Here is a 27,026-nt window from a genome sequence, read left to right as displayed (position 1 = left end):
TACAATGTGCACAGTATTTATGTACAACATGAATAGTCATTATGTATAATGTGCATAGCACTGTACCATATATATTAGAGAGGTAAAGAAAGTGGAATATGGTAGAAGATAATATCCTTGCCCTTAAGAACTAGCAAATCCAATGTGTCAAAGGTTCTTATTTGATAGAAGGGTTCTGGTTGGACTTTAGAGATCTCTGTGACTCATTGCCTCACTTATGTTATCTGAGAAATTCTGTATCTGAACTCGAAAAGATTAATCACCAGGTTTCACTTATAAGTTGATGGGTTTACAAGCTTCAATACATTAATATTTTATTTACAAATTAATGGAAACTATTAAAACTTGCAGAAATTAAAAGAATGTCATAACAAATACAAAGTATATAACCCTCTACTCCGAGACTTGTTTAGACCTATACTCAGCCAGCATCACCAGTTCATGTTTCCATTCCCATTAATGTTTCCATTTTCTATCTTTCCTCTTGACTCTATCATGCCATGGCTCTCCTAGGCTCTCAGGAGATAATGGTAATTTTATCAGTCCCTGCTTTGTGATGCTTAGTTTTAATACTCTTCATTAACCTGGAAGTTTGTCAGATTTGTTGTCCTCCAGCAGATGTTTCTACTCTCCTTTCTTAAGAGGCCTGAATACACACAAGTTTTAGAATTTAATTTTAACATCCTTTTGCAATCTAAGGGAAACTAGAAGTCACAAAAAACAATCCCAAAGATCAAGACCCCAAACTCCTGCACCATGAGCGCTCTTCCATCTCTATCTGGGTCCTTGCTGCTGAGTGCTCCCAATTCTAATCCATGGTTATTCGAATGGTTCTTGATGCCTCTTCTCCCCCCTCCACCCCCATTGTTATCCCTGCCCTATCTTTCTCCACTCTGTCCCCAAGCCACTTGCCTTTGCACCTCCTTTTACCACTTGCCTCTGTATTCAGTGATATTCACCCCTATGCCCTCTGTGCCTTACTAAAGTGCAATTATTGCCTCACTTCCCTCTTCCAACATGGTCTTTCCCAGCAAGTACAAAAAGACCCAAATGTGTCTGCCCCATTTCATAATTTCATAAATTAATTAGCAATTCATGTAGCAACTGTTGTTGCCTTCCTTTATGCATGTTTCTCCCCTATCCCCCTCCCACCATGTTTGGTACACAGTAAACACTTAATAAAATATTTGTGGGCTGACTTTTATCATTTTATACATAGTGAAATAATAGTCTTAACTTTTTCAGGTTGGAAAGGAAAAGAGGACTTCCCAAAATTAGTCTCTAATTTCATGGCAAAGAAATTTGACTTGGACCAGTTAATAACCCATGTTTTACCTTTTAATAAAATCAATGAAGGATTTGATCTGCTCAACAAAGGAGAGAGGTATGTAGTTTCCATATTAAAGATTCAATTTCTATAATGTAATATTTAGACACTTATTATCTTGGAGATAGGAGATTTCTTTCTAGCTCTGATTGCCACAAAATAGAAATCATTATAGGATTAATCTTTCCTTGCCCCAGATGAACATTATGTTTTCCTAGGTATTTTGTACCTGTCTTCATTCATTGGGTAGTCCTTTTTCCCTCACAAAATTGAAATCCACTTTGGTAATGTCCCCTGGGTTCTTTGTGGTACAGAGAGTTCTAGCTGCCTCTTACCAATGTGACCTCGGGCAGTTACATCTCTCTGATGCTCAGTTTGTTCTTCTGTAAGGTGATGGGCCTGGACTTGAGGGCTTTTGAGATCTCTAAGCCATGATATTATGAGATAATGTCCTATATGTGTGCTAATCCTGAGAGCCCTTGGCATTGTACCCTGATGTTTCTAGGGAGATGAAGACATAGATAAAAAACATTGAATGACTTGGGTCTTAAACCAAGACTGTCTCACCGATCCCTGTAAACAGAACAAGAGGAACTTTCTATAACACACATGAATCCTCTCAGACACAGAAAAGTGCATGATAGGAGAAGAAATGTTATCTCTTCAATTACTGTCTACATGCATACTAGATAGAAAGACGTATCTAACAGTTTTAAGAAAGATCTGCTGATGAACTACTATTGATTGGGAGATATGGAAGCAAGCTATTAACTGGAACTTGTGTTTTCTACTTCAGCATTCGAACGGTCCTGACTTTTTGAGTCCCTTTGTAATTGGAAATACCCATGGATACGTGTTAGACTCTTTCTCAGAGATTTCATTTTCATATACTTATGATAGAGCTTGTGTGACTGTCTTCTGTGGGTCATGCTCCAAAGAGAAACAAAGCACACTGGACCATACTTTCCAGAATAACTGATTAAAGTTATCAGTACCATCATTCAATTACCTAGGGTAATAGAAGGTACTAATGTTGTTGTTGTTTTCGTTTTTATAAAATGGGTTACACTGGACAAGACCATTAGATAAATGTCTTAAGCTTTTATTACTTTTGATTGAAGTGGATTCTTAAAGTATCTTTGTGTCAAAAATATTTAGAAGATTCCAATCCTCTGCTTCTAGAGATCTAGGCTAGGCAGTGCATGGCTTAAGATGATTCTACTGTAATATCTTAAAAGCAGATATTATCTTTTTTTATGAAATACTGATAATGAAGCTTGTATTTATGTTTATGCCATAGAAAACCTATGCTTGCTTGCTTTTTCCCTTTTGTGTTTGGAAATGGATACTTTTAAAACTGCTTAAAAATAAATAAATAAAACAGTCTGTCTCATCACATGGTGTAGCTTATCTCTTTCCACTTTGAAATATATACATATTTTTTTTCCTCCATTTTTCTTTTCGGGACAATCCTTGTGTTTACTTTGTTGTTGTTGTTATTGTTGTTTGGGGGGGGGGCGGCAATGAGGGTTAAGTGACTTGCTCAGGGTCACACAGCTAGTAACTGTCAAGTGTCTGAGGCCGGATTTGAACTTAGGTCCTCCTGTATCCAGGGCTGGTGCTTTATCCACTGTGCCATCTAGCTGCCCCCCTCCTTTTTACTTTGTATATAATTTATACCTACTTGAAAGTGCATGGGTTATTATCCCTAGTAGAAGGGATGTTTTAATTTCTTTTCTTTCTAGTCTATATTTCATGGCATAAAACAGGGTAGGCCCTTCATAAATGTTTGTTTGATTGATTACCGCTCATCATGATATGTCAGTGGCTCCATGAGTTCAATAATTTGGGTAATCCCATGGTGCAGAACACAACCCACCCATAATTGATCGTTCTGTAGGATTCTTGCCCACATCTTCTTATAGAGACTCGGGAAATTCTATCCAGTGCACTCCAGGCCTTCTTATAGGTCTGTTAATATTCAGTGGGTATCAGAGCATTATTTTAGCTGTTTTCTCCCCGCCTCCCCCACATTGTCACTGCCCCACTTCCTGTGCCAATCAACTTTTCTGGGTAATCTCTTTTTATCCCACTAATTACATACAAGTGTACAAAGTCCAAATACAACAAACAGTAACTAATCATCTACTATTTGGAAAGCACTTTAGGACAGTGGGATGCCAGGGAGTTGTGCTTTTTTTAAGTTCTGAATAGGTTATTTATTGAATTGTACTGAGATGACGGTAATGCTGGTCTCTAGAATTAAAAGGTAAATAGCCATTAATATTGAATCAACATAAAGATGGTTCTGAAATAAATAACGAGTTCGTATGTGGGACCATTCTTTTTCAGAATAGCTCCAAGAAATCCAAAGAATGAGAATTCTTTTTAAAAAGTGAAGTATATTATATTGTTTGGTGTGGAAATTTATTTTGATTTGGGGCCCCTACCTTTAGGCTGAGATTAGAAAGCCTTAGGCCCTCAGGGTCTCTCCCCCTCCTCCTCAGCTTCAGCTGAGCGAAAAAGCCCCGTGGGCTGTACAAGATGCCAGGTCAGACATCTGGGGGAAAAAAAAGCCCCCAGCTCCCTCCGACCTGAGCGGAGCTATCTGAAAGAGAGCCTGTGCTGAGGCACGTGAAGGGGGAGTGCACACCCTGCCCCCCAACCAGCTGCAGCTCTGGCTGGCAGATTAGCTTGGTCTGTGGAGGCACAGGAAGCCCCGAGATTTGAGTGGAGAGAAGAAAAGGTATATATAGACCTGGGAGTTAGGGAAAAAAAAAAAGAGGAGGAGCAAGGACTCGGGGGCTGACTAAAGGAGCGAGGGGATGGACTAGATAGAGAGACAAGATTAAGGAGAGGGGCAGACTAGAGGGGAGAGCGGACAAGGACGGAGGAGAGTTCGGTTCGGAAAATGAGAGACAGTGCTGACAAGGTTACAGGCCTTAATACAAACCAGGGAAAGTGTAACGTGCCCTGAGGCCGGAGGCAGCTAAGGCCCTTATTGTATTCAAGAAGTTCGAAGCCCAACAGGTGGGAAAGAGATGCAGTGGAAAGAGACCACAGGAAAGCAGTCAGGTTGTACATTTTATTTCCCTGTATTCTTAAATTTCAACAGAATCTCATAAATAAACTCTGCTTTGATTATTTAGTTAAGAGCCTTCTTAATCTTTAGTTTATCAGTTTGGGAGCAGTGTGGTGGAACTTTATAAACGGCCCACATTAAATTAAACGCAGTCAGATAGCCAAATAGTCAAAAGTCCCCAGATGAGTCCTCTAGTCATCCATAGATCAGTTTCCCCCCAAATTAGGCTAGTCAATTTTAAAATATTTTACATTGGAATGGTGACCACGAAGGATTTACGGCCCAATTATAATTTCTCTAAATTGATCATTTTTCATAGAATCATAATTTTTTCATAAGTACAGTTATATATAATTTTCCCAGGTTAGTCATAGTGATTAACAATTATTTTTTTGTACATTAGAATACACCATAGAAAGTTTTGAACTCCAATTACCTGTAGGGAGGTATTGTGTCCTGGGCCTGTCTAGGCCTAATTGGATCACTGCTTATAGGAGATGTGTTACCCTAGAAACCCATAAAAAAAAATTGCTTTGTACTTGTTTCCCAAACACTAACCAGGTGTAAGGGCTAAAATTCTAGCTATACTGCCTAAAATATCTAATGAGTGGTCACCAATAAATTGTAAGCTTTAGCAAGAGTTAGGCTTTTAAGCTTTATTAAGGAGAATAAGAATTTGGTAAAGAGAGAGAAAAAGGCCTAGATTCATGTATCTATTAAAGGGAGAGAGCATTCCTTTCTCCCTTCTCCACCAGAGTCCCCAGGAAAGAGAGGGAGCCAGCGCGCCAGCCTCCCCCTCCTTCCCCCCACTAGCCAACGTCACTTCCTGATGCCCAAGAAAAGCCGCATGGTCCTGCCCTCAGAGGCCCTCTCCTCATGTTGGAGCTTTCCTACAGTAAGTCTCAAGCAGGTGGCATCATTCCAATCGTTACACGGGTCAAGACCTCAGTTGAGCTGGTTATATACTTTGTACTATCATTTAATTCAGTGTCCCATGTGCTTAATATCAATCAATAAATGAACATTTATTAAGGGCCTACTATGTGTCAGGCACTATACCAAGCCCTGTACTTAAGGAGGTTACAATCAAAGAGGAGAGAGAATATGTTGATATTCAGTTGTGTCTGACTCTTTGTGACCCTGTGATGTTTAAAATCTAGCCTAGAGTTCCAGCCTGGTTGGGTTCTTCCTCAAGTCTTCCTCCACGAGCCTGCTTTAATCAGGAACAAAAAATTAACAATTGCAGAACATTTTTTAAAGAATAGCATGGGGCAGCTAAGTGGTACAGTGGATAGAGAACTTCCCCTGGATTCAGGAGGACCTGAGTTCAAATCTGGCCTCAGACACTTAATACTTACTAGCTGTGTGACCCTGGGCAAGTCACTTAACCCCAATTGCCTCACCAAAAAAAAAAAAAAAAGATATCATTAAAGTATAGCATTTCACTGGTAGGACCTGTATGGTAAGAGAAATCCCTACCCAATACAGACCAGTCTAGTCTTTATTTAAAGATACTGAAACCATTTTCATGACATAATTAACTCAGTGAATTAAGCCTAGAACAATTGACAGAAATTCTTGCTATCCTACAACAGACACAGGATGTAGCCAAGTGGCACAGTGGACAGAGCATCAGGCCTGCAGTCAAGAAGACTTGAGTTCAAATCTGACCTCAGATACTTACTAGTTATGTGATCCTGGGCAAGTCTCTTAACCCTCTTTCCCTCAGTTTCCTCATCAGTAAAATGAGCTGGATAAAGGAATGGCAAACCACTCCAATACCTTTGCCAAGAAAACCCAAAATGGGATCACAAAGAGTTGGTCATGACTGAAATGACTGAACAACAACAATAATAGACCCAAAATAGATGTGGCATGAGAATATACCAGCTCCTCTCTTAGGTTTCTGATTGGTAGGTCAACCAATGTTGTATCATGGCCAAATAACCTTTTTCTGCTATGGCAAAGTAAACTTTCCTTTATTCCTATCAGACATTATATAGCAGTCTCATTTCATTCCAATCTTGGGCAGGACTGGACCACTTCATCCTACCAGTGTATGTGGGCCACTGTGCATAGGCTTTGAAAAGCCAGGCTCAGTCTTTCCACCTCAAGGATACGTGGCCCACAGTGAGTGCTATGCCAATGTGAGCTACTGCTGCTACTTTACTCTGAAGTTTGGCCAATCCCATTTTGCAGGGCTCTGAATGGCATACTTCCTCCTTACATTTGAATCCTGCTAATAATGATACAGGTTTCTTCCTTCCATTCTTTACATTAGACTATGAGTATCCACTGAGGCAAACAGAAAAGCATTCTATCCTCAGGACACAAGTAAGCAGTCTTACTGCCAATCTTGTCTTGTGTTCACTACAGAAACAATTGCACCAGCCCCTTCATTTGTCTCTTCAGGGAAGACCTGATATTCATCCTTCCATTTAGAGGTAACTTCCTTTTGTTCTCTGAGTTTTCCTGATACAAAGAATGTCCAGATTAGTATAATACAAGAAGTCCACTAGAATATCCACTTATTGATTATTAGACATGGATGTCACACATCAATAGCCAAACTAGAGTTAATAGTGGAACTAAAAACTGTAGATTCTTAGTACTCTCTGCCTTACAACTCACCAGTTTTCCACTGTTAATCCACACCAAATCCAATTTCACCCAGTTGGGCCAAAACTAATAAAATGTCATTGCATTTTCTATTTATTTTCTCTATCATATTTCTGATTTTAGCAGAAAATTCAGAGGTGTTATCTTCTCCCATTAGAACATGAACTTTTGAAGAGCAAGGATTATCTATCTTTTCTATTTGTTTCTCCCATACTTTGCACATAGTAAGTCTTTATGGAATTATTTCTTATTTACTCAGTCACTTAATGCAATTCATTCCCATGACACATGGAAATTCTTCAAAATCACTGATATAACATTAAATTACAAGCTCCTTTTGCCTCTTTTGGTAGCCACCATGCTTGTCACAATGCCTTCCACATAGTATTTGTTTAATAAATGTTTCTTGATAGCTTGATAATATATTAGAAATCGTGCTTGTGTCTCCATGATACCAAAAATGTCTTGATGACAAACAAGAATTTCAGATTGTCTGAATGTTTTAGTCTCAGATTATTATATATTGGTGGAAACAAAGCAATCTGGGTGATTAACTGGTCATTTCATTATTCATCTGGGTGGTTGATATGGTGCAAAGAGCAAATGAATGGAGAGCATGTTCTAGAATTTTTTTAAACTTTTACACAACTTCCTAGTATACTGAGAAAGGAATATTTCACAAAAAATGAAGCCACTGAAAATCTTACCTTAGCAGTGTTGATGGCAGCCCCATAACCAGTGGAGAATCCACAGCCAATTAAGCACACCTTCTCAGGAGGAGCAGCAGCATCGATTTTAGCTACCGAAATTTCTTCTGCCACTGTGTACTCAGTGAAAGTACCATTTTTCAAAAAGTGGTAGATGGGTTTTCCTTTGCAGGCAAATCTGGTGGTGCCATCAGACATTACTAGTAGATCTGAAAATCTAGTCACATAAAAGGCAACAGTAAATTAAATCAGAGCCTATGTTCTGATTAAAATGAAATTTCAGGAAACATGACATGTAAATTTCTAACAAGTTTTTTTGTTTGTTTGTTTTCGCATGGGACATTGAGGGTTAAGTGATTTGCCCAGGGTCACACAGCTAGTGTCAAATGTCTGAGTCCAGATTTGAACTCAGGTCTTCCTGAACTCAGGGCCAGTGCTTTATCTACTATGCCACCTAGCTGCCCCCCACTTACATAAATTTCGCACAGGAATTGGCTCTAGGTTCTATGCAGGAAGAGCACTTTCGTGTTTTTTTGTTTGTTTGTTTTAGTGAGGCAGTTGGGGTTAAGTGACTTGCCCAGGGTCACACAGCTAGTAACTGTTAAGTGTCTGAGGCCGGATTTGAACTCAGGTACTCCTGACTCCAGGGTCGGTGCTCTATCCACTGCACCACCTAGCCACCCCCAGGAAGAGCACTTTCCACACTGTACCTTGCAGAGTGGGATGACCTTATCTCCTAAAAGAGAAAAGATCATGATGCAAAATATTGCCTGGAAACAACCAGATGAAAAATCTACCCCCACAAAAATGCTGAACTCAGAGAATACTACATGAGGAAAAGATAAAGGACTTCCAGGCCCTACAGAGCCAGGAGTTAAAAATTACCTCTACCAGATACATAACCTAGATGCGTATTTTTTTTTTTTGTGAGGCAATTGGGGTTAAGTGACTTGCCCAGGGTCACACAGCCAGTCCATGTTAAATGTCTGAGGCCGGATTTGAACTCAGGTCCTCCTGAATCCAGGGCCAGTGCTCTATCCACTGCGCCACCTAGCTGCCCCAACCTAGATGTGTATTTCATTGCTGTTATATTCTACATATGAAACCATTCTTCCCATGGACACTGTGTGTATTAGTGGGGTACATGGTATGGAGGAGTCTGCCAATTTTGTCTGTAAGCCAATGCTTAATGGGAAGGCCTATGATAGAGGCCTACTCTAGAACCCACAGTATCAGCCAACCTTTGGGAATACACCAGAGGTCAGCATTCCATTTGCGTGAGCAGAAACAGAGTGAAAACAAACAAAAAACACAAAACAAAACCAGAACTAGGGAAATAAGATGTATATGAAAATGTTGGTAAAAGGAAGTCAGACTGTCAGTACCTACCGAAAAATGATGCTGGTCCTGGAGGATAAAGACTAAAATCTATTTCCCTCAACTTGTCAGAGACAATGGAGGCAGAATTCATTGTCAGATGCTGTCACCTTGCCAGACATACTGGCTTAAAGTGCTTTTCTATTGGCATAAGGGTGTCTCAAAAATTACTACAATGTAGTAAAAAGTCATCAATTGGGGGCAGCTAGGTGGCTCAGTGGATAGAGCACCGGCCCTGGATTCAGGAGTACCTGAGTTCAAATCCGGCCTCAGACACTTAACACTTACTAGCTGTGTGACCCTGGGCAAGTTACTTAACCCCAATTGCCGCACTAAACAAAAAAAAAAAAAGTCATCAATGAAATTAATGTTTATGAGGAAAATCCTTGTTACAAGAAAAAAGGGTGATCTGTTTCCTTTTTCTTCATGTAAGACTTGTGTCTTGCTCGGTATCCCCATACCACAGGGGATTCTCAATCTTTTTTCTTGGACACTTTTGGAAGTCTGGTAAGGTCCATGGACCCCTTCTCAGAAATAAAAATATTTTTAAGTTTGTGAAATTATATATATATATATATATACATATATATATATTATTTTTAAAATAGTCAATTATTTTGAAATACAATTATCCACTTTTTAAAATAACAAATTCATATATCCAAGGTTAAAAACCCTTGCCTCACCTGGTTTCACTGTAGTTACCCCTTTCCAATACTCTCTACAATCCCAGTTGCTTCATGTCCTATAATTATTGGAAAAGTGACAGGTAGGCATCCAGTGATTACATGGTTATCTGACTGGCAGATTCCTGTGGCCAAAATCTGCATAGAAAGAGCAAACTCACTGAATTTTTAGGGTGATAGGCCATTTGTTTTAAGCATTTCAACCATTCTTGAGTGAAATACAATTTCTTTTTAAAGATAACTCCCTTTATAAAGATCTCAGTGCTTACATTGTGCTGGGGGTCTTGCTACTATTTAGCCCAGGATTCCTGTCCTAAGAAAGCTTATACTATGAGAGAATATTGTCCAATGTGAAAGCTGCTTGTCAAATATAATGAGGTGCTCAAGTTGTGAAAGCAACCAAGGTGTGATCATGTCAACAAAGATCCATATGATAAGAATCTTTTTGCAGATGACAAAGCCCCTTTCCCCTTGGGATGAACCAGAGAGGAAGATTAGCAGGGAAATGGGCTTTCTCAAAAGGGCTGACTAATATTAATAATCCCAGTGTCAGGCATTAAAAGGATGTTTTTGCCAAAAGATGAGAGAGCTACAAAATGTTTGACGTTTAAAGGTAACATGATAAAGTCAAACTGAAATTGATGGCAGTTCACACACTAGAGAAAAATATAAAGGGTATGGCTTAAGATTTTTTGAAGATGTACCATAGGACGCAGCCAAGAAAGGGACTGGGAAAGATTTTAGGAGGTTATTTATTTATTTAGGAGTAATTATTTACTTATGTACATGAAAAATACTGATAATAAATTGATAGGAATATCATCAAATTTGTTTCATTATATTTATGGTCATATGTAAATCTATTTAATTGTAAGTATGTATCACTTTAAAAAATAAATCCCAATTCAATTCAACAAGACTTTATTAATTTCCGACTTATATGCAAGACATGATCCTAAGTGCCAGGGATGTAAAAACAAAACAAAACAATTCCTGTCCTCAAGGAGCTTACATTTCACTAAAAGATCAAAATGGGCCCACAAATTAATAAATACAAAATATATACTAAATGAATATGAATTGATTTGGGGTACTGGGAAGAGGACCAACAACTAAGGAGAGGTGATCAGGAGAGGTAGCACTTGAAGTAAGCCTTGAAGAGAGTTGAAGATTCCAAGAGGAGGAAATGAGAAAGGAAGGCATTCTAGGTATAGGGGCTGTTCAAATGCATGGAGGTGGGAGATGTAACATTGTGTAAAGAGAACTGCTAGTGGAACAGTATGTCTACAATGTAGCATACATTAAAGGGAACAATGTGAAATCATTTTTGATTGATTGTTTGGAGCCTGATTGTGAAGGAATTTAAATGTCAAGCACAACTATTTTGTATTTTATCAGAGGCTAGATCATCTTGCTTCTGACTGTGACTTGGTGAGACCAAGGTTTTAGGAATGTAAATTCAGCAGCATTTTAGAGGCTAGACAGAACTTGGCACCCATAATGACACTATAGCAATTGACCAAGGAAGGCCTGAACAAGGATGTGGGACATGCTAACGGAGAGGAGAGAACCATTGTGAAGGGAGCTGATGTAAGATTAAGACTTATTCGTGGGGGATAATGGAAAAATAAGCAGTTGAAGATCTCTTTGAATCTGCAGTCCTCGGTGATTAGAAGAATGGTGTTAAATTGATAGAAAAGGAGACATTAGGTAGCACAGAGGATAAAGCACTGGCCCTGGATTCAGGAGGACGTGAGTTGAATTTCGACCTCAAACACTTGACACTTACTAGCTGTGTGACCCTGGGCAAGTCACTTAACCCCCATTGCCCCGCCAAAAAAAAAAAAGGGAAAAAAAGAAAAAGAAAAAAAGAAAGAAAGGACATTAGAAAGGATGGAACTTGGAGGAAGAAGGGAGAGGGAAGATAACACAACACATTGAATTTTCAGGCATCTTCTCAGACTGTCCCCCATGCCTGGAATGCTCTCCTTCTCTGACTACTGACCCCACTGGCTCCCTTCAAGTCTCTACAAAAGTCCCTCCTTCTACGGGAAGCCTTCCCCAAGTCCTCTTAATCCCAGTGCCTTTCCTCTGTTTTGTTTCCTATTTGTCCTATAGGTAGCTTGCTTTGTATATATTTGATTGCATATTGTCTCCCCTATTAGGTTGTAAGTTCCTTGATGTCAGGGATTGTCTTTTGCCTCTTTTTGCATCCCTTCTGATCAGCACAATGTCTGGCACACAGTAGGTACTTAAAATGTTAATTGATGTTACAAATATAAGGTCAATAAAGAAAAAGGTTCCTTTATTTTTTGTTTGCTTGTTTTTCTTAAAGATAATTGCTACAGTGGTTGGGGCAGATTATGAGGTGCTGTGACAGGCATGTGATGTGAAGAAGTGGAGACCATAGATATCAAAAGCTTTTCTAGGAGGCTTTTTGTGAAAGATTGCAGAGAGGTAAAACAATGGCTTGGGGCACAGCCGGTTCAAGTTAGGTTTCTAAGGGATTGGGAGGGTTAGTCATATTTGTGAGCATCAGTGTGTGAGCTAGTGAATGAGGAAAGATGAAAGATGAGAAATAATGGAGGATGGGAGCAGCAAGCTCTCAGAGGAGACAAGAAAGGCTGGCCTCAAGGGTTCAAGAAGCAGGGTTGGTATGGGCAAGGAGAAAGGCAAACTCTCCCTGGACCACAACAAAAGAGGACTGAACAGGGAATAATTCTGAGAGTATTTGAAGCAGAGAATCCAGGACAACAAATGAGCTCAAGATAGACAGCTGACTTGCTCAGAGTCACACTCCTAGCTGCTTTGCATTTGAGTCCTAGGAAACTGTTGTAAGAAATCATTCATGTTCATTCTTCATTCAATAATATTTAAAAAGGGAAAGATGTCATAGTCTAGCAAAATTTGCAATGAATCTTAATCTCATTGATTAAATATCACATTCAACAGTGTAGATTGCAACTCATCCAAGTCTGTCCACCCTATTATATAACTCCTGTCTATGTCCATCTCTAAGTGCCCCATTGATTTGCCACATTCCTTTTTGGAGCACACAGGGACTGTCTACCAGCTATCCTTTGGTCTAGTTTTCTAATCATCAATCTTCTTGTGAGATCTTCCTTTATTTAATTGATTCCTTCTGCTCACATCCACTATGTACCTCAAAATTGCTCACTGATTGATAACCATTTTGAATTCATCCATCAGATGTTGATTTTAAATTTTTCTGAGGCTCTGGTCTTTTATAACTCATAGCTAAATAGCACCTCACATACAAAGCTGGTTTTAAGAGCAAGCACTTAGATAGCACCTTTATATTTGCAAAGAGCTTTACATGTCAACTCATTTGATCCTTACAACTGCACTTCAAGGTGCACTTTTATGATACCTATTTAACAGATAAGGAAACTGAGGAAAACAGAGGCTAAGTGACTTGCCTAGGTCACCCAGCTGAGGCAGTGTCTGAGGCAGAATCTTCCCTCTCTTCTTGAATTCCAATCTGGCACTCAGTCATCAAGAGAGAGAAGTTAAGGATGGCAACGTAGACCCCAACCTGGGAGGATGGTAATGCCCTGAATAAAAATGGAGATGTCCAGAGGAGGGTTGTGTTTTTGAGTTACACTAATGAGTTCTATTTTGGACATGTTGAGTTTGAGATAACTCAAAAATATCCTGTTTGAAATGTGGAAAAGGCTCTTGCTGATATAACAGCAGAGCTCAGCATGATGGAAGGGACTGGATAAATAAATCTGGTAATGATCTGCAAAGAAGTGATGATTGAACACTTGAGAGCTGATAAGACTGCCAAATGAGAGAGAGAGAGAGAGAGAGAGAGAGAGAGAGAGAGAGAGAGAGAGAGAGAGAGAGAGAGAGAGAGAGAGAGAAGGAAAGGGCCAGCAAGGAAACCTCAGCAAGTTAGTGGCATATCAGGCTAGTTGTGTTGCCCCTAGCCCCAGTGCAGGAGGCAGTCTGCCAGATGGGGGTATCTGTGACCCAATAGGCCCAATAGGCTGGACCACTCCAGTGCAGTGAGCAAGTTGCAAGCTACTGACACCTCAGAGCAGAAAGCCAGTCACCCTTAGCCCCCAGCAAAAGAACCTTGGGACAGTGCATGGTGTATCTTTTTTTTAAAAATTTTTTCTTTCTTTCTTTTTTTTGCTTTTTTTGGGGTGAGGCAATTGGGGTTAAATGACTTGTCCAGGGTCACACAGCTAACAAATGTCAAGTAGCTGAGGCCGGATTTGAACCCAGGTCCTCCTGACTCCAGGGCTGGTGCTCCATCCACTGCGCCACCTAGCTGCAAATAGAGCATGCTGTATCACAGGAGCAGAACTCAACCTTACAAGGCACAAAAGAGTCTAAAATATGAATAAGAAATAGAAAAGAACCTTCACCATAGAAAATTACTATGGCAAGAGGAAGGATCAAAATATAAACTCAGAGGAGGACAAGAATCCCAAAATGCCTATATGTGAAGCCTTAAAGGGGTAGAGCAATTGGTCTTGAGACCAAAAAGCTCTCTTGGAAGACCTCAAGAAGGATTTTATGTACCAAATAAGAGAGGGAGAAGAAGGATTGGGAAAAGAAATGAGATTTATTCAAGAGAGAGTTAATAAATTGGAAAAGGTACAAAAATTGACTGAGGAAAATGACTCATTAAAAATTCAATTGGTGGGGCAGCTAGGTGGTGCAGTAGATAAAGCAATTGCCCTGGATTCAGGAGGACCTGGGTTCAAATCCAGCCTCAGACACTTGGCACTTTACTAGCTGTGTGACCCTGGGCAAGTCACTTAACCCTCATTGCCCCACCAAAAAAAAATGCAATTGGCCAAATGGAAAAGGAGGTGCAAAAGCTGACTGGAGAAAATAATTCCTGAGAATCAGAATTAGATAGATGGAAGCTATGAAAGTCAATGAAAAAACAGGAAGAAGTAAAGCAGAATAAAAATATAAAAGCAGAAGAAAATGTATACTATCTCTTCAGAAAAACAACAGACCTGGAAAGTATATCCAAGAAGGACAACTTAAGAATAATTGGACTACCTGAGGACCATGATAAGAAAGAGAGCCTAGACAGCACATACTATGACATCATCAAGGAGAAAGAACACAAGAATTCAATTCAGAGAGAAGATTGAACTGACTTTACTTATTAGTGGTGTGACTTTAGGCAAGTCACTTAACTTCTCTGACCTTCTGATTTCTCATCTAGTAAACGAGATAAATAGCAGTTCTTTCTCTGTTGATGGCTTACATTTTTCATGTGTCCTTCTGATAGCATCCTGCTCATCATTTCTTTCACAGTTACTATTGCTAACTGTATCATTCTTGTGAGGGGCTAAAATTCTAGCTAGTCTGTCTAAAATATCTAATGAGTGGTCGCCAATAAATTACAAGCTTTAGCAAGAGTTAGGCTTTTAAACATTTATTAAAGAGAATAAGAATTTGGTAAAGAGAGAGAGAAACGCATACGTTCATGTATCTATTAAAGGGAGAGTGCATTTCTAGCTCCCTTCTCCTCCGGAGTCCTCAGGAAAGAGAGCAAGTCAGAGCGCCAGGCTCCCCCTTCTTCCTCCCACTAGCATATGTCACTTCCTGACGCTAAAGAAAAGACTCCTGGTCTTGCCCTCAGAGACTTTCACCTCATGACAGAGCTTTTCTACAGTAAGTCTCCAGCAAGTGGCATCATTCCAATCGTTACAGTCCCCACTTTGTTTCTTCAAGAAACAGGGAGTTTCCTTGATGAACCAATCAAAAATAACAGAATATAATAACCTATGCTAACTAACAATATGTTAATAACAATATAGAAAAGGGAGAGAGGAAAGTTTTGTCCAGAGGGGTGGTTTTTTGTCCTCATGAACCAGTGCTTTGACACTGGCCTGCAAAGGGAGGGCCTCTGCAGAGAGTCCATGTTACAGATGGTGTATATAATAACAGAAGGAAAAACAAAAAAACCAAAACTGTTCATTTTCAGTCTCTGAAAGTCTTTTCTCAGATGTCCTCTGGGTGTAGTCATGGAATGGAAGTCTTTTCAGGGGTTGATGTATGGATGCTGGTAATCAGACAGGAACATTTCCTACAAAATTGAGCTTAACACAACTTTAAAATAGCTTTGTCAATAATCAAATCAAACAATGAAAGTTCTCAAAAACATGTCTAAGGGAATTCAGAATCTTAGTTGTTACACATGAAACATATAATAAAACAAAAATTGAAACATTCTTTAAGATTAATGTTACTATATTCCCCCTTTGTGGAGGGTAAATTGAGAAGACAATTGCTGTGATATTAATTTTTTTTAGTAATTTTTATCTTTGTTTCATCACTGCCTAATTATCTTCATGCCATTATGAGAAATTTCAAAATCTAATATAATTTGGTAACAGGTATCAAGGCCAAATTCAACACTGTATTTATCATGACACCTGAGATAATTATGGGGGTTACCATAAAAGAACAGAGAAATGATGGGATATGAGCATTCCCACACTTGAGCAATATATACTGCCCATGCAGTATGCCAGGCTTAAAATAGGTGGGTGGAATATATGTTCATGCCACCGAACATATTGGAGGAAACTGAGTCAGACTTAATCAGATGCATGGGATTAAGATGTCCATGTCATCAGGCATATAGGAGGGGGCATAGAAGCCAGGTGAAGAGTGACATGGGTGGGATCAAAACTTCCAGCCATCTGTACAGTATTGCGAGGAAAAATAAAATAAAATATTAAACCAAGAGAATCCAACCTCAACATTTGTCAAAAGCCGTTCCCTCAGCCATACCTTGACTTCATGCATGTCTCCCCTCATGTGACAGTTCAATGTCTATTCTTGCATGTATTCCTCTTTTGATTGGATGGCATCTTGGCTAACTGGCATCTGATAACTCAGAATAAAGGCAATCAATGTCTTAAATGATAAATTCCCATAATCCAAGTCTCATATGGATTTAAAAATCGAGGACAATAAACAATCACAAAAAATGTGAATGTACCTTGATTCAGAATATAATATACAATTATGCAACAATTTCAAATAATACATTTTTTTTTACTTAGTATACAATTACTTTTGTGAAAAATTGGAACATATTTAAATACAAGTTAAAGCACAACAAAATCTCAAAGAAAACTTTTTTTGTTTTTGAAAAAAGAAAACTTTTGCAAATGTTCCCCTCTATTTTTCAAGGGGGAATATGCTTATCAAAAATAATACTTCTAGAATAAATTTACACTTGCCATGGCAACCAATTTGCCAGGGAAATGCTTTAAAGAGTTTGATCAAATAATCAGTTGAGAGGAAAAAAAAAAAACCAAACAACTCAGAATACTTGAGCACAATACGCCTAGAATTAATATTGTATTATGAAATCAAAACCATCTTGCAATGTTTCAAAATTAGATAGATGAATGAATAGAAGAAAATACACATGGAACAATAAAAGACAATAAAATTCAAACTAGGAAAATCTAAATGAATATGAATTTAATATTAATGAGAGTATTATAAAATATAAACTTGATCACATGACTATAAAAAGCTTTTACAAATCTTTTTTTTTTAAAAAAACTAAGTATAAAACACAATCTCAAAAGCATGAAAATCTCTATGAAAATAGACCCATATCATTAATTTCAAAATGTAGATGTAATAGCATAGAAATCCTATGTAACCTCTGAACTGACACTATTACTCTGAGTGAATTTAGAACACTTTTGATTCCGGTATCTAAAATCCCCAATACTCATATCAATACCTTGCTGCTTACTTCTACATTTCTGTAAAATATCTACCCTTCCATGGCAAAAGAAGCAGAGTCTTGAACTATGGTGATGATTGTCATTCTTATTCAGCTTAAGTTTTTCTTCTTTAAGCCCTCTATATTATCTGTCAGTCCTTTCTTTCATAATACAAATGCTTTATAAGGTTACTAATTAAAGACAAAAGCAGATTAGCAAAACTATGAACAAAATGAGCATATCTGGAATTTAAAGGGTTTTCTAAGGTTGTCTCAGAATCACAGTTCAGCTAGGGTAGCTGCGCATGTGCATTAGGTAAGCTGCGCATGTGCATTAGATCTCTGGACTTCCCTGGCAGGGGAATCAAGGGGCTTGGCCAAGGGAGGGGTAGAAGGTGGGGTCTGGAGAGGAGGGGAGGGATGAGGGCAATTTGAAACAGACTTGATTTTGAACTCAGGCCTGGTTTCCCCTTCCCCCAGTGCTAGGGGATTAAAAACTTCTAGAGGTTGGGTCCTTGCCTCCAGGCATGCAGAATTAGAGCAATTAGAGTTAGGCTTTTAAGCATTTATTAAGGAGAATAAGAATTTGGTAAAGAGACAGAGAAAGGCCTACATTCATCTATCTATTAAAGGGATAGCATATTTCTAGCTCCCTTCTCCACCTGAGTCCTCAGGAAAGAAAGCGAGTCAGAGCGCCAGGCTCCCCCTTCTTCCTCCCACTAGCAAACATCACTTCCTGACACCAAAGAAAAGACGCATGGTCTTGCCCTCAGAGACCTTCACCTCATGGCGGAGCTTTTCTACAGTAACTCTCCAGCAGGTGGCGTCATTCCAATCGTTACACTCTCCATGCTATTCCCACCCCTTGATATTTACTCTATTTTCTATCTTCTTTCACCCTATCCCTCCTTAAAAGAGTTTTACTTTTTACTGCCCCTTTCCCCAATCTGCCCTTCCTTTCTTCACTTCTCCCTTCTTATCCTCTTCCCCTCCCATTTCCCCTCGGGGCACAATATGTTACTATACCCACTTGAGTATGTATGTTATTCCCTCTTTGAGCCAAATCTGATGATAGTAAGGTTCACTCACTCCCCCACTCCTTCTCCCTCTTCTCCTCCCCTCCTTAAGCTTTTTCTTATTGCTTTTATGTGAGCTACTTTTCCCCAGTCTAACTCTCCCTTTACCTTTCTTCCAGTGCATTCCTCTTACTCCTTAACTTTATTTTAAAGATGTCATCATGGGTTAGCTAGGTGGCATAGTGGACAAAGCACCAGCCCTGGACCCAGGAGGACCTGAGCCCAAATCCGGTCCCCAGACATAAGTCACCCCACCCTGCCTGCCCTCCACACACAAAAAAGGATAAACAAAAAATAAATGTTTTACAGATATCATCCCTTCATATTCAGTTCAGACCTGTGTCCTCTAAGTGTATTCCTTTCAGCTGTCCTAATACTGAGAAAGTTCTTATGAGTTAGAAGTATTATCTTTGCATGTGGGAACATAAATGGTTTAATCTTTTAATATCCCTCATTAAGTCTTTTTCCTGTTTACCTTTTTATGCTTCTCTGGGGTCTTGTATTTGAAATTCAAATTTTCTATTCAGTTCAGGTCTTAGCATCTCAAATGCCTGAAAATCCTCTTTTTCATTGAAGTCCCATTTTTCCACCTGAAAGATTACACTCAGTTTTGCTGGGTAGGTGATTTTGGGTTGTAATACCAGTTCCTTTGCCCTCCAGAATATCATATTCCATGCCTTCTGGTTCCTTAATGTAAATGCTGCTATATATTGTTTTATCCTTATTGTAGCTCCACAGTACTTGAAATCCTTTTTTCTAGCTGCTTGCAATATTTTCTCCTTGACCTGGGATCTCTGGAATTTGGCTATAATATTCTGGAGGTTTTCCTTTTGGGATCTCTTTCTGGAGGTCATTGGTGGATTCTTTCAATTTCTATCTTACCTTCTGCTTCTAGAATATCAGGGCAATTTTCCCTGACAATTTCTTGGAAGATGATGTCTAATCTCTTATGTTGATCATGGTGTTCAGGTAGTCCAGTGATTTTCAAATTATCTCTTCTTCATTTATGTTCCAGGTCAACTGGTTTTCCAAGGAGATATTTCATATTGCCCTCTATTGTTTTATTCATTTGGATTTGTTTTATTGTGTCTTGATTTCTCATAAAGTCATTAGCTTCTATTTGCTCTATCCTAATTCTTAAGCAATTATTTTCTTCATTGAGTTTATGTACCTCCTTTTTCATTTGGCCAATCTGGCTTTTTAGTTTGTTGACTTTTTTTCATGACCCTCCTGTATCACTTTCATTTCTCTTTCCATTTTTTCTCTCTACCTCTCTTACTTTATCTTCAAAGTCCTTCCTGAGCACTTTCATGACCTGAGAACAATTCATAATATTTTTAGAAGTTTTGGATATAGGAGCTTTGACTTTGTTATCATCTTCTTCTAATGTTGTATTGTGATCTACCTTGCCACCAAAGAAGCTTTTGATGATCTGCTTCTTTCTCTGCCTGCTCATCTTGCCCACCTATTTCTTAGCTTTAAACTCCTTCTTAACATGGAGTGTTGCTTCCAGGATGCACTGTCTGAGGCTACAGGGGGTCCCAGGTGTTAAGAATAGGCTTGTTCTCAGCCTGCCTGGCCTGTAAGTAACCACAGTCTGCTTTCTCTTTAACCTGGAATCAGAAATCTGATTTAAATCTGATTCTCTATGGTCAGAAGCTTGGTGTTATGTCCTTCCCCCACTGGGCTGCTATTGCTCGAGTCTGCTTCCTGGTTCAGAATATGGGCGCTCTCCCTTAGCTTCAGCAGAAACCACAGTTATTTCACTCCAATTACCTGCTGGACTCCCTCATCAGTCCATGTGCCAAGTTTCAGAAGAAGCTGCTGACACTGAAGATTATGGGGCTCTGGAGGCATGATCTACCTAGGATTGGATCTGCGCCATATGCTGAGCTCCTCTATCACCTGGTACAGCAGACAATCACTGGCACCTATTTAAGCCATCTTTGGCTGGAAAATAGTCTCACTCTGTTCTTTTGTGGGTTATGCTGCTCTAGGAGTTGTCTTATGACATTTTTTTCGAGATATGTCAGGAACACAGAGAGTCACAACCTTTCCTCCACCATCTTGGCTCTGCCCCTTGACTCTAGGCCCATGAGTATTTCTGGCTCCAGGCCCAGCACTCTATATACTTCAACACCTATCTGTCTTAACTGAGAGCATAGCCAAATGATATTGAAGAATGACAAATCATGCTTTTTATCTTTGTAGCTACATGATGCCAAAACTGTTCAGACTACATCTAGAACATTTTTATCCCTGCATTTTCTTTTAACACTTTTTTTTAGGCATCAGATAGTGAGTACAATTTTTATTTTCTCTTTTTTCTGCTTTAGTGATCATCTCATGGTGACACCTATACTACATATTGATATTTTCAGTCAATTCTTGAACGGGTGAAAAAGGGACCACATGAAGAAATTTTGCTCAAGACAAGATGAATAAACTAAAGAAAAGACAAAGGATTCCATCTTTAAGGTCCATCTGCTGTATCCAAAGAAGAATGAGCACTATGGAATTCTTCTACTCCCATGAAAATATGCCTAAATCTAACATGTCTGTTTTCCATCAGTTACCTTACTATACAGATAAGGGTATTTAGGTGGCATAGTGGATAGAGCACTGGCCCTTATGTGAGGAAGAAGTGAATTCAAATCTAACCTCAGGCACTTGACACTTACTAGCTTTGTGACCCTGGGAAAGTCACTTAACCCTGATCGCCTCAAAGATCAGAGGCCATCTCCAGTCATCCTGATATATATCTTGCCTCTGAATCCAGATGGCTCTGGAGAAGAAGGTGAGGCTGGTGACTTTGCATAGTCCTTCCTCACTTAAATCCAATTCACCTGCCTGAGGAGCCAATAATATGCATTTTTGTTACAGAGGAAATAAAATTCCTGTAGGGATATCCTTACACAAAAAATAAAATAAAATAAAACAAAAAATAAAAATCTGCCCATGTGTGCCAGACCACCAAGCATTAAAAAAATTATCAGAAGACCCTTTATGAACTCAATAGTCACATTTTGGTTCAAGGATAGGGTATAATTGCATCTTATTTGCTATCTTATTTTCTGACCTTGTGTCCCCTTTTATTCATTATAAAGAACTGATGGCCTCATAATATGTTGCAAGGTTGAGGGGGATAAGAATTGTGAAAGGTTATTGATCTTTTCCCAGTTAAAAGTCAATGAGTTGGGCAGCTAGGTGGTGCAGTAGATAGAGCACTGGCCCTGGATTCAGGAGGACCTGAGTTCAAATCCAGCCTCAGACACTTAACACTAACTTGCTGTGTGACCCTGGGCAAGTCACTTAATCCCAATTGCCTCACACACACACAAAAAAGTCAATGAGTTGGAGGACTCATTCGTTGAGTTCATGGAAACCATTTACATATTAGGGAGTCACAATCAGAATTATACAATACTTAGCAGGTACAACATTAAAGGTCAGAGGTCATGGAACATGATGTTCCAGAAGGCAAAGAAGCTAGGACTAAAACCAAGAATCAGCTCCCCAGCAAAATTAACCATATTACTTCATGGGAGAAAGTAATCATTCACTGAAATAGAAGGATTTCAAATTTTCATAAGGAGAAGACCAGAACTGAATAATAAAAAAAAATTGATCTCCAATGTCAGGAACCAAAAGAAACCTAAAAAGGTAAAAATGGAAAAAGAAAACTTAAGGTACTCAATGGAGTTGAACGGTTTAAATCCCTATATGGGAAGATCATACTTGTAATTCTTAAAAATTGTATCACTAATACTAGAGCTAGAAAGAATATAGATAGAGGGTACTGGTATAAGGTGAATTTGAGGGAATAACATAAAAATAAGGGATGAGACTGCACACTGGGTGCAGAAGGATGGGAGAGGTAGAATGGGGTAAATTATTTTACATGAAGAAGTGTGAAAAACCTATTACAGTGGAGGAGGGGGGATGGATATCACTTGAATCTTACTCTCATCAGTATTGACCCAAAGAGGGAAGAATATACACAATCAGTTGAATGTAGAAATATATCTTACCCTACAGGAAAGCAGAAGGGGAGAAGATTAAGTAAAGGTGGTGGTGGGGGAGATGACAGAAGAGAGGGCAGATCTGGGGAGGTGATAGACAGAAGCCAAACACTGTCAAGGAGGGAAAGAGTGAAAGTAGAGAGAGGACAAACAAAAGAAGGATTAAGAGGATGGAAGGAAATACATGGTTAGTAATCATAACTGTGAATGTGAATGGGATGAACTCTCCCATAAAATGGAAGCAGAAAGCAGAAGGGGAACAAAACCCAGAATCCTACATGATGTTGTTTACAAGAAACACATGTGAAGCAGGAACACACAGAGAGAATGAAGACGAAGGGGCTGGGGCAGAATCTACTATGTTTCAGCTAAAGTTTTTTTTGTTTTTGTTTGTTCATTTGTTTGTTTTATTTAGTGAGGCAATTGGGGTTAAGTGACTTGCCCAGGGTCACACAGCTAGTAAGTGTTAAGTGTCTGAGGCCGGATTTGAACTCAGGTACTCCTGACTCCAGGGCCGGTGCTCTATCCACTGCACCACCTAGCTGCCCCTCAGCTGAAGTTTAAAAAAAAAAAAGCAGAGGTAGCAATCCTGATCTCAGACAAAGCAAAAGCAAAAATAGACCTAACTAACAGAGATAAGGAAGGAAATTCCATCTTGCTAAAATGTACCCTAGACAATGAAGTATTATCAATACTAAACATACATGCACCGAGTAGTATAGCATCCAAATTATTTTTTTTTTTTTGGTGGGGCAATGAAGGTCAAGTGATTTGTCCAGGGTCACATAGCTAGTAAGTGTCAAGTGTCTGAGGCTGGATTTGAACTCAGGTCCTCCTGAATCGGGGCTGGTGCTTTGTCCACTGTGCTACCTAGCTGCCCCTAGCATCCAAATTCTTAAAGAAGTTAATTGAGTTACAGTTTCATCACTGAACAAGACATAAAGAATATTACAAAATGTAAAATAGATAATTTTGATTATTTTAAATTAAAGAGCTTTTGCACAAACAAAACCAATGCAACCAAAATTAGAAGGAAAGCAGAAAGCTAAGAAATAATCTTCACAACAAGTATCTCTGATGAAGGCTTTATTTCTTAAATACTTAAAGGACTGAGTTAGGTCACAGAAGTATACCTGAATCTTTTGTGTCAGGAGGGAGCTTCTCACACAAAGGTTATATACAGGAGAGGGATAGTAAAAAGAGATCACTCTTCACCAAACTCTTACCCAAGTGAATTAGCAATATAATCAGACTAGGAACAAGGTCTTCTAAGTCCTATTTATTCTAGGGCTCTTTCTATTTATACCTTGTTGTTGTTGCTCCTTTTATTGTTGTTGCTTAGTTTTTGTCCTGTGGTTGGATGACATCAGGATATCTAAGTGGAAATGTCCAGAATGCCCTTGGGTGGCTGGATTATAGAGATACAGATATAGGAATCCTCAGCAATAGAGAAATGAAAGATTTTTACCATAGTCACAAATTCGTGGAAAGGTGACTGAAGTATTCCCACATATCAAATGCTAAGATCTGTTGAATTAATGGATTCAAATGTACTGACAGAGATTATCAAATTCATCACCTTTTTATTCAGAATGTCTCTGCATTGTTTTCTGAGCAAAGACTTGACACTGGAAGCCAACTGAATGAAATGAGAGTGGGGGTCATCAGAAGAGGGGGGTATATCCAGTATGCTGGAGCCAGCTCATGTTATTGTTGTGTTCAGTTGGTTCAGTTGTGTCCAAATCTTTGTGACACCATATGAGGTTTTCTTGGCAAAGATACTGGGGAAGTTTGCTATTTCTTCTACAATTTATTTTTACAGATGAGGAAACTGAGGCAAAGAGGGTTAAGTGACTTGCCTGGAGTCACACAGGTAACATATGTTTCCGATGTAGGATTTGAACTCCAATCTTCTTGACTGAGAGGCCAGCACTCTAGTTAAGTGAACCACAGTGTCTCTCATTGCCTTCCATTGTGAAGTCCTACAGCATGGATAGGCATGCATGTAGCATCTGTCCCAACTTTATGTAAATATAGTATCCTGCCAAGTTCAAATTGACGAGTTGCTAGCAGAGCTAAGTTCCCATTTCCTCATCATCTGCTAAATCAAGTAAATAGTTGTTTTTTAATTCTTTAAAACATTAACTTATAAACTTATAAAACATTAACTTATTAACTCAACTAAGTAAACAAACGTTTATTAAGTGTTTACTATGTGCAAACCATGGAGGGGCACAAAGGAAAGCAATGCATCTCTGCACAAAGATTTCACATTTCCGTGGTCCTTCAGAGCACCAAGTAGGTAGACTGGATTGGGTAGACAGGACTCACAGAATTAAAGGAATGAGAAGTAGACAGGATGAGAATGCGTAAATGGGTGGGGAGGAGTTGCCATCTGCACTGGTTTCCTACCCAAATGAATGAAATTCACAAACTATTGAACATTGAAGTGGATTTCCCTTTAGGCTTCAATATGACAACCTTTATTTTGTATGATGCCTTTTTGAAGTAAAACATCATTTGATCCTCAAAATAACTCTGTGAGATAGGTGCTATTGTGATCCTCATTTTATAGTTGAAGGAACTGAGTCGACAGAAGTTAAGTGTTTCACCCAGGGTTCATAGAGTAAGTGTCTGAGGCCATATTTGAACTCAGGTCTTTTGTCTCCAGGTCCAGTGTTTTAATTCACTGTGCTACCAGATAATCTGAAAAGTAGGAAGATATAAGGACAATTGGGGAGAAAGTGGGAGAGTATCAGAAACCTTGAAATAAAGGAAGAAGTGCAAACAAGATAAAGATAGACACTGCCTGGATGCTCAAGGAGAAAGGAAGCAAAAAGTAATAACTGACTATAAACCTACCTGGGGGTCAAAGGCAGAGACTCACCCATGAAACACATGTAAAGAGTTGGGTTTTTTAAATTTACCATTATTTTATTTTTATTTTTATAATAATAAACATTTTTATTTAAAGTTTTGAGTTTCCAAATACTATCCCTTCTTCCCTGCCTCCCCGCCAGCCCCTGCCCTGAGCAGTAAGCAATCATATAGGTTATACCTGTTCAACATTACCATATTATTCCATTTTATATGAGAAAACTTGAATAAAAGAAAAAAAATGAAAGAGAAAGTAAAAAATAGCATGCTTGGGGAGCAGCTAGGGGCCCAATGCATAAAGCACCGCCTTGGATTCAGGAGGACCTGAGTTCAAATCTGGCCTCAGACATGTGACACTAGTCTGTGTGACCCTGGGCAAGTCACTTAAACCCACTGCTTCACCAAAAAAAAAAAAAAATAGCATGCTTCAATGTGTATTCAATCAATACAAGTTCTTTCTTTAGAGGCATGCGTCATCATTAGTCCTTAGGGATTGTCTTGGATCATTGTGTTGCTGAGAATAGTTGTCATTCACATTCTTTTATCAAATAATATTGCTGTCACTTGAAACAATATTCTCCTGGTTCTGCTCACTTCACTATACATTAGTTCATACAATCTTTCCAGGGCCTTTCTGAAATCATCCTCCTTGTCATTTCTTATAGCACAGATAATATTCCATCACCACCATATACCACAGCTTGTTTAGGCCATTCCCCATTTGATGATATTGCTTTGATTTTCAATCTTAGCAACCACAAAAAGAATAAGAGCTCTTATATCATTCTAATCACCAGAGCCTTCTTATTGAAGTTTGGCACTGCGGGAACTTGTGTAAAAATGAAAACTTCAGAATAATGAAGGGGGTGAGAGGGTTTTGGACTGTTAAGTCAAATTTTAAAACTTTTTGTGCAACCCAGTGTTAGAGATTTGGTCACACCAGTGCCATCTGCTGGAAGACAACAGAGCTGGCAAACTAGAGAGGCTAATGAATGAATAAAATGAAAACCAAGCACTCGGAGCAGGGGACTGTTCACCAGTAAAGAAATGGCCTTATCTGCTGGAAGCTTAGGAGAGCTGCAGGAGACCTATGAGGAAAGACAGCAACTGAAGCACTGATAAGAAGTTTCTGGTGATAGTGACTGAGTTACAGGACAATATAAGTCTCTTAGAGGAGAAGGTTCCTGAGTTCGCTTTTATTCTTTGGGCTCTGATACAAGTCTTTAAATTTCATTGATTTGTAAAAAGAAATAAAACCATTTATGTTTTTGAAGTTGGTAAGCCTATGTGGCTCTAAGGAGTAGCTGATGATTACCCTTGGGGCATATTATATACTCAATTTCCCAGATTATCTAGGTGGAGATTTAAGTCTCAGAGATTCCTGAAGTGTAACCAGGACCCTTCTGTCAAGAGGGCAATTCTGACACATTTGAATTTGTAAGTTTCTCAAGGCCAAGGGTGCCATAAATTCTTCACTTTGCCATATACTGAACTCAAAGAATGTCA

At 39.0% G+C, this 27,026-nt stretch overlaps 1 protein-coding gene across 1 annotated transcript in view; it reads left to right on the top strand.

Annotated features, from left to right (window-relative positions):
• LOC122732257 (all-trans-retinol dehydrogenase [NAD(+)] ADH7-like) overlaps window positions 1-2,710 on the top strand; it is a 29,255-nt gene extending 26,545 nt beyond the window's left edge. The window contains exons 8-9 of the mRNA XM_043972342.1: window positions 1,246-1,384; window positions 2,124-2,710. Coding sequence (XP_043828277.1) covers window positions 1,246-1,384; window positions 2,124-2,148 — 164 coding nt within the window. The 3' untranslated portion in view covers window positions 2,149-2,710. The remainder of the gene's footprint in view (window positions 1-1,245; window positions 1,385-2,123) is intronic.
• The last annotated feature ends 24,316 nt before the right edge of the window (window positions 2,711-27,026 follow it).

Source organism: Dromiciops gliroides, chromosome 6 (genome assembly GCF_019393635.1).
Source record: "Dromiciops gliroides isolate mDroGli1 chromosome 6, mDroGli1.pri, whole genome shotgun sequence".
Classification (NCBI taxonomy): Eukaryota; Metazoa; Chordata; class Mammalia; order Microbiotheria; family Microbiotheriidae; genus Dromiciops; species Dromiciops gliroides.
The sequence above is the reverse complement of the archived record's forward strand: the minus strand, read 5'-3'. Positions and strand labels throughout refer to the sequence as shown.